This window comes from Cyclopterus lumpus, chromosome 23, assembly GCF_009769545.1.
Source record: "Cyclopterus lumpus isolate fCycLum1 chromosome 23, fCycLum1.pri, whole genome shotgun sequence".
Lineage (NCBI taxonomy): Eukaryota > Metazoa > Chordata > Actinopteri > Perciformes > Cyclopteridae > Cyclopterus > Cyclopterus lumpus.
The window spans coordinates 3,500,009-3,513,832 of NC_046988.1; the positions used below are offsets into that span (position 1 = coordinate 3,500,009).

The 13,824-nt window shown below is 44.5% G+C and overlaps 1 protein-coding gene across 1 annotated transcript; it reads left to right on the plus strand.

Annotated features, from left to right (window-relative positions):
• The first annotated feature begins 79 nt into the window (after positions 1-79).
• On the plus strand, positions 80-13,211 carry tm7sf3 (transmembrane 7 superfamily member 3). Its single transcript, XM_034525877.1, has 12 exons — positions 80-352; positions 2,046-2,200; positions 6,000-6,150; positions 6,495-6,615; positions 8,292-8,463; positions 8,563-8,740; positions 8,903-8,989; positions 10,474-10,554; positions 10,694-10,846; positions 10,938-11,038; positions 11,622-11,784; positions 11,897-13,211. The coding sequence occupies exons 1-12, from the start codon at positions 280-282 to the stop codon at positions 12,148-12,150; spliced, it is 1,689 nt and encodes a 562-aa protein (XP_034381768.1). The 5' UTR covers positions 80-279; the 3' UTR covers positions 12,151-13,211.
• The last annotated feature ends 613 nt before the right edge of the window (positions 13,212-13,824 follow it).

The following is a 13,824-nucleotide window of genomic DNA, read 5'->3' on the forward strand; positions in this document are numbered from 1 at the left end:
CACTCCCAAGTTCATGTTTTATCGAAATCATATTCAGTCATTGATGGATAAAAGCTGTTCGGACAGGGGAGGGGGAGCTATCGCGTGACCGAGTGCGAGATTCTCGCGGGGGCATCGTTTCAGCCGTCAGAGCGGCAGAGGGAGAAGGCTGTACGGCGGAACCTCTCAGTCCAGTCAAGCATGTCGCTCTTGTTCCTGCTCCCCAAACACAGGAGGCTGCGAGGTCCCCAATGACGCGACCGAGCCGCAGGTAGAAGCGCCTCGCGGAAGCAAAGGAACATGTCTCGCGGGGGCTGGTGCCCGCTGCTGCTGGTTCTTCTTCTGGCTCGTGAAGTTCAAGCGCAAGTGGAAAGTGAGTTAAAGACAGTTTAAGTAACAGCACCTTCACTTTCAGCCGTTTGTCTTTCTCGATCTTTAAAGCCGATACTGTCGGGTGATAGATTAGCCAACGTTCACGTTGTGTAGCAGGTGGCGCGTTAAGCTGTGACTCCCTCTCTGGGTTAACTTGTTATTGCTGTGTAGCTTTAGCTCACGTTAGCTAACAGTTAAATGCTTTCTCACAAAGTACTCGGCGTCACGTGATTATTTAGTCCAGTTTGACCCCCCAAAACATCATAAAGTTAATTTAATTCAGCTATTCATGGTTATATATGTGAGGGTGCACACACACATCACAGAACAATTCTAACTATAACTATAAAGTGTGTGTAGTATTCCTGTGATATTCATATTGGGATGTTAATAGAATATCACAGTCCATGTCCTACTGACGTGTGTTACAGTATAACAACAGTAGCACCACATGAGCTGTTGACAGTTTATGTGCAATCCAGCATGTAGAGTAAAGAGGTCGGATTCGTCAGATAAAAGGTAAATAGGAAAATCACATTTAGATTTTGTTGAATCCAAACAAATAGAGGCTATGGTGTTAGTCAGGGTGTTTCCTCTGATCGGTAAATACATCAAGACTTTGTTAGACCGCAGAATACCAGCAGTAACAAGGTGAGATGCAATAAGAGGCAGACCGGATGCTCGAATGTCTCAGCTTTAGGTTGAAGTCACGCATGACCAGTGATTTGTGTCACTTTCTGCAACTCATTTCCTAGTGATCTGTGAAAGAGATGCGTGTCGAGGAAGCGTCGCAGTGAATAGACAAGTTGAAGAAGTTGCTTTGGTGAAGTGTGATGTTTGTTTGACAGATGTTGTAGAATGAAACCGGCAGTTTAATAGTTGTTGCAAAACTACGTGCCACAGTCTTTGCTTGTTTTAATCTATCGGTCAAACTACAGATCTAATGAGTTGGATGGTTGCTGTTCCATCATGGTCATCTGAAGTGGTCATGGTACAGTATTACACTGCAAATCAAGTGTGGGTGCTCTTCTGCACATTCCCCTCAGATACACAGTTAATGGTTACTTAAGAGTTAATGCATCCATAGTGGATTCATTATGGGAAAAAACTAAACGGCATTGACGTAAGCATGTGATCAGAGGACGACACGCTTCACTAATACTGGCCAGTCCAAAGGTTTTCAGATAACGTTGGAAATCACGGACGACTGACAAATAATTTTAATGAATATTCCAATGTAATATAGATTTTGTTTTCTTACATATTTTGAAGTGTTTTTGACTTTTTAGCTGGCCCGTTCCCCTAAAGGCAAGCAGTTTGTAACAATAATTGTAACCAACTGAACATCTGGACGTTGAAGAACTTTGTTTATACAGCATTTTTAGATTTCTGTCAAGTTGTTAAACAAATACCTCATTACACAACACAGAGCTTACTTCTCCATTCAGCTTTTCCCCAGTAAGATCGCTCTTGGATGGGCTGCTGACCTGCTTTCAGGTCACCTTCTTGGCAAAGCACCAACTGCCACTCTGCCGTCTGCGATGTCGGGGGGGTAAACAGTTGACTGAATGTTGCCGGTATTGTCGTTGTACTTCTGCCAAGTCACTTGGAATCACTGAAGCAGGCAGCACGTTCCAACCAATCGACTCCAATGAAACCACGGGATTCATCAGACTTTCCCCTCTTTGTCGCAGACCGGGTCATTTTCCTGCCGGGAACGTTCCAGAACGTCAGCGTCTCCCGGAACGAGACGGTGCAGGCCGTGGTGTCCCGGATCACCTCGGACGTCGCTTACGTCACCCTGCAGTTCCACACGCAGCACCGCAACGCCACGCTCTCCTACGTCAGGGTGAGAAAGTGATGACAAACACAACTGACATACACATCTCTTTGTACACAATATGGAGCTACAGCCAGCAGCTGGTTAGCTTAGCACTATGCCTCTAATAAAGAGGGAGATAGAGCTCGCCTGGCTCTGTTTGAAAGAAAATAGTTCCTACATGAAACTGCTCACAAGGTCTGTGGATGATTTCTGGTAAATATGTATTGTTGCCACATAGTCTTATTATAATCAAGAGAAGGCAGAAATCTCCAACACTAGACAACTCGCACCCAAACCAGCTAGATTGATAAATAGCAAACTGGGGTGGACTATCCCTTCAACAAATAATTTTTATTGCATCACAGATTGGACACTTTTTTTTTAATCAACATCCTTTTTAGTGAAGAAATGTAAATAAGGAAATCATGAGGTCCCCCTACATGGATAAAAAAAACACCAACATTGTTTGAGTCAGTTCTTTTCTTACATGATAATTCCTCCCATTTATTTTTGTGAGCTGCCGTCGGAAAATATGAGTTAATCTGGAGGCGGATGCATTGTAGTGGTGAACTGAACGTTGAAAGATACAGATCTGATAAGATTCATGGGAAGTCATCTGCTGCATGCAGCTCGTTGTTGGTAAAGAGCCCCACCAGTGTCCCCACCAGCTTAGCACCACTGGTCTGAGCTGGCATGCTCTTCACAATACTTTGCTCTCAAAGTGGTGTTAAGAGTTTTTAATGTTCTGGTAAACCAGCAAATCAGACAGCGAATCATTTATCTAGAGTTCCTCCACATCCTTAATCGAGTTAATCTTTTAGTGGTGAAAAAAGAGGAAGAAAAACGCAAACTAAACGGTGAAATTGGAAGTATGCTCCATGTTGGAGCAGGCAGTTAGTTCTCCCCATGATTACTGAATGAGGCTTTGTGAGCGAGGCCGTCTGACCCACTGGGAGAAGTGGCAGTCAGCTGATGTGCAGTGCACTGGTCATGAGCGGCAGACTGGGCGTCCCGGAGTGAAAAACCTTCTGGCGTCAGCCCCAGAAGTCTCAGGGGACAACTCGGTTTGGGTCCACGCTGCACAGACTGCCTAATTTAGTTTAGCTTTATTATTCCCCCCCCCTCCTCTGGTAATGTAAACGTTGGAAAACAAGAGAAAGAAAAACAAATCCGCTAGTTTCTCGAAAATCTCTCCTGTCGACGCAAATAGACGTCAACATTTGAGATGGAGCCAAAACTGCTCAAGGAAATTCAGAGAAAAAGAGGAAGTGAGTTTCCAGAACAGAAACAGACGGGTTTAATGAGGCGTGAACATGTACCCAACTCACTTTCCTTTAATATTGTTATCTCTATTTGAACTAATTTCCTTTTAATGTTCTGGTAAACCACAAGATCCTTTTTATTCATGTTAGCCTCCAGTGTTGCTCTTGCTGCTCATTTCTACTCCCGTACGTATACAACTCTACCAGAGAAACGCCAGTATGTTTAAGATGGAAATTGCACATGGTTTCATACGACATATAACTGGACATTCAGAATGCTGATCACTGACTGTTTAAATGTTTCAAATATTTCACTTTTTTGTCCCTTACGACAATGGAAAAAGGCAATATTCATACAAAGAAGTGTCCATAACTAGCGAAAATGAATATTCCACTAATATTTCTGTTGACATCCATCCCGATTAACCCGTGGCGGAATTATCCGACCTCCCTCTTTCGCTCCTTCGACCACCGCCTTGAAAAGGTTGCCGCTGTGATGTTTGCACATATCTAAATCCCTGTTGACATCCAGGTCTTTTCTAATACTTAAAAGTAGGGTTGTATCTCCAACCAGACATGTGGGCTTTCCTTGTGGGCATGCATCTCTGCAATCAGTCAGTGTAACGCACAGAGCAAGAGGCCGTGCTGTATACATGTCCAAAGAATGCTTCTAAAACCTGAATAGTATCAGCCTGTCGCACACGTCTCCATTCGGAAAACGCTCCATTTGAAAAGGAATAAAGCCCAACTATCATATCCAAACGGAATATGCTGTTCCCAAGACTATTGTCATACTCTGAATGACGCTGGAATGTCAGTGTGCATGTGAACGTAGTCGCTGCGTCATATTGCTGTAAATCCATTACACACTATTGTAAGGATTATAATGGCTGGCGGTTGCACTACTACCTCTGTAGAGTATAACAAATGGAATCAGTGAAAAACTGCACCAAATGGAGCATCACTAGCCTCAACACCGGCTTCAGACAATGCAGTGATTGTGTGAGAGTCGCACCGTGTGGACACAGCTTTCAATGTCGCCCAGCAGCATCTCCGCTTCTGATGCTGAACACGATGGCAAAAGATCTAATGGGAATGTCTCCGAAAGGGATTTCCCTCTGTCGTCTGTCACAATATCACGGTTCTGACTTTGCCGTCAATCATTTTAATGCAACAGTTCATCTATTGCACACACACCATTTAGCCACAATGCAACTGCAAAAGCTGCCTCTCTAATGTCAACAAAAGTATAAACCCACTTGGTTTTCATTAGGGTCTGTTGACCTGGTGGTGAGACACGTTGATCAGATACCAATATTTTTAACAAACTAAACCCGTCGGTGCATTTAGATCTCTGTATTTATTTGTTACATTTAGTTTTACCGGGTTGTAATGTTTTAAGTTGCTCTACAAATGCAATAATGATCCCAGTCACTTCCACACTGTGAGGCAGACAGCTTATTGATTAAACACTGGTATTGGATCAGTCATCGTATTGGCCAATACCCAAAGACCAGGTATTAGTATTGAGGATAATAAATCTGGATGAGGCTGGAGTTATGCAGTTTGTTCCTTATTGTCAGCAAATCTCATTAAAATGAATAAATGGCGATTTTTCTTTTTGTCTTTTTTGTTTTGTTTCTTGCTTAATACACCTGAGGTTACACTCCAAAAAATAATCATGATAGAAAGGAACATGACACCAAAGGCAAAAGTGTGGCTCATCGATGTGTTTTCATAGTTTTTGAAGAACAATGGAACTTTGTGTCGCAGCCTCGAGACACACAATACTTGTTTGTTGCTGGATTTGTTGACAACAGTATTGAAGATAAGCAAACTTATCAGCGAGCTTAACCCTTTGGACTTATTTGAACTTCTTAATTGAATTATTTAATTCAGTTTCATGAGTTTATAAGCAACTAATGCAATTGTTTTGAATAAGAGTGAGATTGTTATGGACTCAAACCGTCCAAAGCATGGTGACTTTTGGGCCATTAGTCTCATCATAAGGTGGACCATTATGAAAATGTCCGTCTTAGGAGTCTGCAGTGAGTGATGAGTTTACACAGTAGCCCATTCAACAAAGATCCAAGGGTGTGCTTTTCTGAAAAGAAAATATTTCTAGCTAAAGTTGGCTGGCAGGAGATTGTCTCGACCACTTGCCATGAAGCTTAGTACACATGTGGTCCCAAGATAACGAGGCATACCTACCCTGACCTTTCCTCTAGCGCCACCATGAGCCTGACCTTGGTGCTTTCTAGTCAAATGCCACGGCAACTATTGGATGGATGAGATGAAATCTGTCACATACGTTCATGTCTCCTGTCAGGATGAAGTGTAATGTCGTCGGGTTCTGACCAAATACTTGCAAAACAAGAATGACGTTCCCATCAGCCTCGGCCAAAAAAACATTTAAAAACTGACTTTGAGACTCCTTGTAGGACTCATTCAACTCTTTTGCCCAGGTCGAGCCGTACGCCGCCTTGCTTTCCTACTTGTTTGAAGGGATTTTGCTCGTACTGTTTATTTGCTTGACAAAGGGATGATGTGTCTGTTTGGTTCAGATGCCGGGCCAGGGAACCTCTCTGACAGCAGTGGACTCGGGGCTCCTGTCGGCTCTCCAGCCGAGCCAGGCGTCCCTCTCCTTGTTTCTGTCTTCTCCTGATGAGGACGCAGTGGCGGGCACCGGGGTCATCCTCCCATACTCCAGCACCGGTACTTCTTAAAACACTCTTCCTGGGCACTTACGTCCTGCTCCTCTTCTGACTTGTGCCACTCTAGCAGCGTCTTATGTGAGAAGTGAGAAGAACGAGGAAGTTGCAGCTCGAAAAGCTGAAAGAAACTCAGTTGATGGGGATTTTAACTTCAGGAAGCTTGTGCAGACCATGAGTGACGTCTGCATCATAAGCTTTCCTGGTGTGTTGAAACGCCCCAACAACAAGTCATCCTGATGTGGCAGGCTGCCACTAAAGATCAGGGGAATGGGTGTGTTTTTGGTCTTCTCTTGGCCTAACGTGCCCGACACAACAACTAATTAATGAATTTGTTTTCATTTTTAGATCCAGTCCCTGGAGCTTGTAACACGGAGTTCCCCCTGGACATTGACCCAAACGTCTATATCCTCTACAACCTCTATGAGACCTCCATCCGGTTTGCACCGGCAAACTTGGGATACGAGAGGTAACGCAATAGTGATAGGCAACGTCTGCTCAACTTCCTGTTTGGCTTGTTTAACCCTGTCCATCTGCCAGAACCTGTTGCCAAACTGCTTGTTTATTTGCTTTGAAATGATCTTGTCTCCTCCTCCTCCTCCTTTGTGGCTGATAGTACTCACTTCATTTTTTCAAGAATGTCTGTTATGTGTCACAAAGCCGTCTGAGCAGATGAACAGACGACCCGTTCACTCGCTGGAACGTTCCCTGTTGTGTCATTTTACCTGCCAGTCTGTGGCAGCACGGACTCCATTGTTTTTAAAACTCTCGTCAAGTTTTGTTTCTCTGAGACGCGGAGGAAAAGTTTTTTTTACGGTTTCCGCTTTATTGCAGCTGCTGTTGTGGTTTGTGGAAGGAATATCATGTGATGGGACGATTTTGAAATGTTTGGACAAATACTCGACTCTTTGAGGACTGCCGTGGGTCAGCAGTGGGTTCACTTCAGTTGACGCTCGACTTGTTTGACGTGTCTGGTGAAGTTGGTTGTTATGTCGGGGGAGGAGTCCACATGATGACCACACCTCCTACGCCTTTTTGATTTCCCAACCCGAGATGTTACGCTTGCACAATCGATGCAAAGCTTCACCGCATTCTTAGAATCGGTTCACGCTGAGAAAGTGACAAGAGGAAGTGTACTCGATGATATGCGAGTGTGTACCAAATAACAATAACTTTTTACCTTTCGAAGCTTCTGTTGAGTTTATTAAAAAAATAGTTTTCATTAAATCAAATTTCTTTAATGGATATATGACTCATCAGTGCTGACTCCCTTTGTGTGACGAAAGGCTACCCGCCAACAAATATGGATCGAAGCTGAATATTTGGGGAATTCTGTAATATCTTTTTATAATTTTTTATAATAACATTTGTTGGAAAGAATCCTACATAATGTGCAAACAGGATATAATGCAATAGGCGCTCCGACACTGGATGTACTATACTACTACAAAGTTGTCTAGCTTCTGGGTTCACAGACATGAGATACACGGTACGTTCCCAGCCATTTCAGCCTTGTTTGGAACAACAACAACAACAACAACAACAACATTGTGTAAACACGGAGGTGAGGGGCCAACAGTAGCTTTATAGATCCTCCTGGTCGTCGAGGTCCAGCTGCAGGGTTTGTAATTAAACTTCATAAATGAATATCCAGTGTTCCTGGAGCTGTTTCGCCCCCATCTACAAATAGTTCACTTTCAATTTTCACCTTCACTTCCTTTGTGCAATGCATTGTGGGACAATAGTGTACATCTGCAGCACGCTCAAAAAGTATTTTTAGAATGCCTAGTTGTTGTTTTTTTTTGAGAACTCCTAATTTTGTGAAATATTCAAAACCTGCTTAGAATTATTTTGTAGTACGGCTTTGGGACACGATACACAAAGGGAAAAGAGGAAGGGCAAAAATAAAGCATTAAATCTATAAAATAGATGATTCCACATTCGTCAAGTCTCCCAAAGTTACATATTTCCATGCAGATTACTTGTTTATCAAAAGTCAGGACTCAAAAATGAGCAAGGCACTAAGCCTTTCACTCATTGTAAATCACTCAAGAGGAGCGCGTCAGACAAGAAGCTATTAATAAATTAATAACGGAAGTTATTCTAATAGCTGAGATGATTTGATTTGTTCTGGCTCGCCATCAGAGGAGAACCTCCTGCGGCCTGCGACCAATCCACAGAAGCCAACACGCGCTGGCGGCTGCGGTACGACGTCTACCAGTACTTCCTGCCTGAGAACGACCTATCAGAGAGCAGCCTGTTCAGTGGCATTCAGGACGTGGCGGACATCCAGGGCATGATGAAGAACGGCAAACGGGTGGGACACCAAGAACACAAGCTCTCATGAGAACATGTGTAATGACCAATAACCAAAGTACATCAGCCTGCTGACCTTTCACCCCCCCTCTCGCTGCAGGTCATGACGCTGCTATCATCAGATATGAGCATGGTGGTGTTCAACTCCACCCCCGGTCAGGGCGTCATCTACTCGGTTATAGTCAGAGACCCGCTGAGGAACAGCTCGGCCTCCTACGTCCCCGTCCACACCTACGCCTGCAGCTTCACCTCGTCTCTGGGCGGCTGCCAAACACTCGGTGAGCTCCTGATCCTGAATGTGTCGTTATGAGTTCATCGTTTCAATGCTTGTAATGTCATTTTCTGATGATTCATTGTTTTTGCTCATGTGTAAAACTAAAAATGTTGGGTTACAACAAAAGAGAGTGCTGCAGGGATGATGCATTTTTTTTATTTTTCAGGAAAGATCTCTACAAAGGTTTTCTTCACCATCGCTGGCCTGGCAGGCCTGTTTGTCTGCTTCTTTGGGCATCGCTTCTTTAAATGTGGTGAGTAGTACCGCTTTATGGGACTTTATTATTGTTTTACCCTATATTATACATCTATTATGACTTCCGCTCATAATACTTAGCCATTCATACATCCATTATCCGGGTCGTGGCCCTTACCCCGGCAGCACTTTGAGGCCAGACGAGATCTAGAACCCTTCCTGCGTGTTGTAAATCCTCTAAAAAAAAGGAGGCGTCCTGATCAAATGCCTGAATCGGTGGCCCCTCTGGATGAGAAGGCGCAGCGGCTCGATTCCGAGCTCCTCACACAGAAGCTCATTTGGGCCGCTCGTATGCGTGAGATCATTCTTTGGGTCCCAACCCAAAGATCTAACATAGCTGAGGGATGGGGAGGTCGTTGGCCTGTCGCATAGAGACGACCCTCTCGGGGATAACTCCAACACAGCGGCAGGTATTTTCGGGTGCAACAGCTCCTGGTAGGGTCTCCCAAGGCAGAAGGGTACCAAGGGGGGGGGCTGTTTCACAGAGCCTGTCAAATTAGCCAGAAAGAGTTGCAGCACCTCGCCTCGATAAGGGAAACTGGGGCCTAGAGAACCTCTAGCCGCCGGCCTGTGGGCCCGCTACCTGCAGCGATCAGCATTGGGATCAGGTGCATTGCTGGCATGGCAGACGGCCACTGGGGACTTAAAAACCAGAGTGAGTTTGAATCTTGGTGATTTTAGCTGTACTTATTTCTGATGTAGTTACTTTTGCACATCACAAAGCATTGAGGCAGCAGTGGAACCCATAAAGGACCGTTTCAGTGTCTGTGATTCAAGACCTAAGAATCAAACTCTGCATCAAGTCTGAGAACACACGGTTCTTTAAAACAGGGCTCCCTATTTTTACTTGGACTGGAGCAGTTATATTCTTGGCTTTTTGCAGGCACAGTTCACTTCAGGGTCAACAGATTAGTGGGGGTCAGATGTCATGTTTGCGAGTCTTAAACGGAGGGATGTAAAGAAAAAAAAAAAAGAGACTTAAATGAAAGCAAAGCTATGGTATGGATACTTTTATTTAATCCCGTGTGTGTGTGTGTGTGTGTGTGTGTGTGTGTGTGTGTGTGTGTGTGTGTGTGTGTGTGTGTGTGTGTGTGTGTGTGTGTGTGTGTGTGTGTGTGTGTGTGTGTGTGTGTGTGTGTGTGTGTGTGTGTGTGTGTGTGTGTGTGTGTGTGTGTGTGTGTGTGTGTGTGTGTGTGTGTGTGTGTGTGTGTGTGTGTGTGTGTGTGTGTGTGTGTGTGTGTGTGTGTGTGTGTGTGTGTGTGTGTGTGTGTGTGTGTGTGTGTGTGTGTGTGTGTGTGTGTGTGTGTGTGTGTAAATAGAATGAATATCAGGAACTACCGTCGCCGGGTAAAGTGCTGGCCTGCCTCATGTGGTCGCCTCGCATGTGATGCAGAAAGGGGGGGGGGGGGCTGGGTTCTCAGGAGGATGTCTGTGAAGACTGATCTGAGATCACTCTCTCCCTCTCTCCCTTTCGTCATACAGAGTTGTTTTGCATGGGATTCAGCTTTGGAACCTTTTTCTTCTTCGTGCTGATCACAAGGACCACAGAACTGGACTACGACAGTGAGTTGTTGTGGTTTCCACCCACACTTTTTGATAATTTGCAACGCATTGTCGGTTTACACGATTAAAGCGAGCATGCAAAACTCTAAGAATGTGAGAATATCCCACAGTAAGAATCCTCTCCACCGTCTCTCTGCAGTGTGTCTGGCCGTGTCAGCGGTGATCGGCGTGGTGGGCGGGGTCCTCCTGGTGATGAGCTGGTGGCGTTGGGGTTCAGTCATGGCCTGCATCGTCGTGATTGGACTGATGCTTGGCTTCCTCGTCGCCTCCACGGTCCTCTTCACTCCTCTCGGTAGGAAGAAGAGTCTGTCTGGTCCCCCGCCACGACTTCAGTGGCTCTTTACCGTTATGTCTAATAAATACTGAGTGTGTTCTTCGTCCAGGTGACCTCGATGTGCTCAGACGCTCAGATGCTGTTTTCTGGGTGACCTTCTGCTGCATCATGATCATTGTTCCGCTGTTCTTCGTGCGTTGGCCTAGAGAGGTAACAGATTTAATAACAGCTCAGAAAGGAGACCTCTGCCCCCCCCTTTCGGCAGAGTAGACCACCAGCAATCGCTGCACAATGCATGAGTTTGATTTGTGCACAACGTCGTGCACACGCGGGCAACAATAATCTCATGAGAGCGAGGCGACCAGTTTTGCTCTCCACAGACTGCGATGCCCAGGGCATGATGGGAAATGCCTGGCTGTCGTCAGATCAGAGAGCTGATTGTCTCATGTTGTGCAAAGGTTTAATCTAAAAAACATCTTGTGTGGTTTATTATAATATCAATATAATAATATCAAAACAAGCAGCACAGGGTTTTACGAGGCTGACATTAAAAGAACAAAGGAAAGACTACAATGCCAGATTCACACGTATATGTATATTTTCAAACAAATAGAAGAGATGGAGAGATGAAATCAAACGGGATGTAACCATTTCTGTGACAAGTGAAAAGACAAGTTTTTATATTTTTACGGTGCTTTACAGCCAACCAAATACCTAATTTTAAATAAAAAAGTACAAATGAAAGAACAATATTACTCTTATGTTGAGCCAGTGATGTTTTTTGTGTTACCAGGGAAACATCGTCACGTGCGGCGCCGTCGGTGCTTACGCCGTGATTCTGGCCGTGAACGCCTACATCTACACCAGCCTGTCCTTCATCACACTGAACATCCTCAAACGCTTCCTCAACAACAACTTCAGTGCCGTGTTCACTGACGTGTCCTTCAAAGCCATCGGTGAGTTCACAACTCGGGTCAAAGTCTGGCGGCGCTATCCAACTCGCTCGTTTTGGCCTCGTCTTAACACCATCTTGTCTTTTCGTCTCCTCCTCCTCCCGGCGTCGACCAGACTACTCCATGATCACGGTGTGGGTGGTGCTCGGCGTCGGCGGCATCGTCCTGCAGCTGTACCGCGAGCGCACCCGCCCGTTCTTCCCGCCCAGCCCGTACCTCATGTGGCTGCAGGAACGCGAGCGCCGCAAGACCAACGTCCTGGACCCGAGCTACCACTTCCCCTCGCTACCCAACCGCCTCCTGGCCAGAGCGCGGCAGCTCACCAGGAGGATGGAGCCGGCCGGAGAGCACACGCCTCTGCTCCTGTAAAACCTCGGACGCCCCCGCGCCGCCTCTGAACCGGAGAGGGAAGAGATCCCTGTGCTGCATTTTTCACTGGAGAGATCTTGGTGATCTGGAGGAATATTGTCCTTCACAACTGGTGCTGGGATGGTCCCAGTAGGAATGCACCATAAATGACGCAGAGAGGGGTTACACCACTTTTTTAAATCCTAAAAAAGTTTTTTTGTACAAAGACTGACATTTTGTCCCTCAACACCACTTTTATTTAACGCTTAAATGACATTTGACCAAATCACTGAAACGGAAAAGATGAATATTATGTTAGAATATCTCAAATGTAGCTGTAGATGCTTTTTGGTGTCTGTAACTTTAGTGCAGGAAGTAAGTAACAAACGATTAACAATTAGCAAAGAGAGGCATTTTATCTGTGGACTGATCGATACAACAATGTTGTTTCTCAATGCAACATAATATTTAATTAACTTTTTGTAGCTCAGCTGGCGTCTAAATGTCCATTCAGAATGTTGTAGTTTGGTTTTAAACTACAACCACAGGCCAACTTTTAATGAAGAATACTGTGTACCTTAAAGTTGATTTTAAACTTTACGTTTAAGTGTATGCGATGGTTTCATGTTTTAGACTTGACTCTAAATGTGCCGTTTAGCCGTTTAGTCCTGCTGGAGTCACGCAGGTCAGTAAACAGAGCCTGCAGATGAAAAAGTATGAGTAAATAAACCGTTTTTTTTTTTTACACGTTGGCCTTTTCACAGAACAAGAGAAAGAAAACACACTTTGTTCTCTGCGCTCAGTGTCCGAATAGTTAGTTTTAACCTCTTCGGACTGGAACTGTGCGGTCAGTCTTGTTGTTATTTGCACTCTGGTTCTTGATGTACTGGCTGTAATGGTGCTGATTGATTGTCTTTAAACTGCCGCCTGTGTGCCGTGACTTTTCTCAGGGTTTTCACGCTCAGCTTTCGGACCACAACACACCGAGACTTGGTCTTCAAGCCTGTACGTTTTATATTTAGTTTCTTTTGTTTTCTGTGGACTTTATAAAATAAAAATCTAAAACAATATGGGGACATGTTTATGAAAAGTGAGATCTATAGTTATTTCCTTTCCTGAGCGTTGAGTTGAGTTGAACCACAGTTCACTTTGCTTTCCCTTCTGCCACACGTCAACACCTCTAATAACTTCTTGCCTCAGAGGTCCAGAAGATTAATCCCAGTTGAGAACAGACGATTCCATTTCAGCTACCGGTTGTCCCCGTGGACGTCTGCTGTATGGGGTCAGATCAGTCTCAATAATTGCAAATGCACACAGAGAGACTCACAAATGCAAACAAAGAATCACAAATATGAACAGAACAATTTACAAATATGTTCGATTTACAAATGTGGGAGGGCGACATCTGACTGCATGTTGAAAAAAAAAAAAAAAACGCATTTGAGAATCTAGCCATGGCAGGGGAGTCTCATAAATCCACACACACACGTGAAGCAATCCAAACAAATACAGTGCGATTGACAAAAATACATACAAATCCACAAACAAATATAAGAATTCACATAGAAATGTATTTGTGTTTTTTCTTTTACATTTATATACATAGTAATTTATGTGTGCAATGGAAGGTTTGTGAATCTAATTTATTTGTAAATCCTTCTGTGTTCATTTGTAAATCAAACATATTTGTAAATT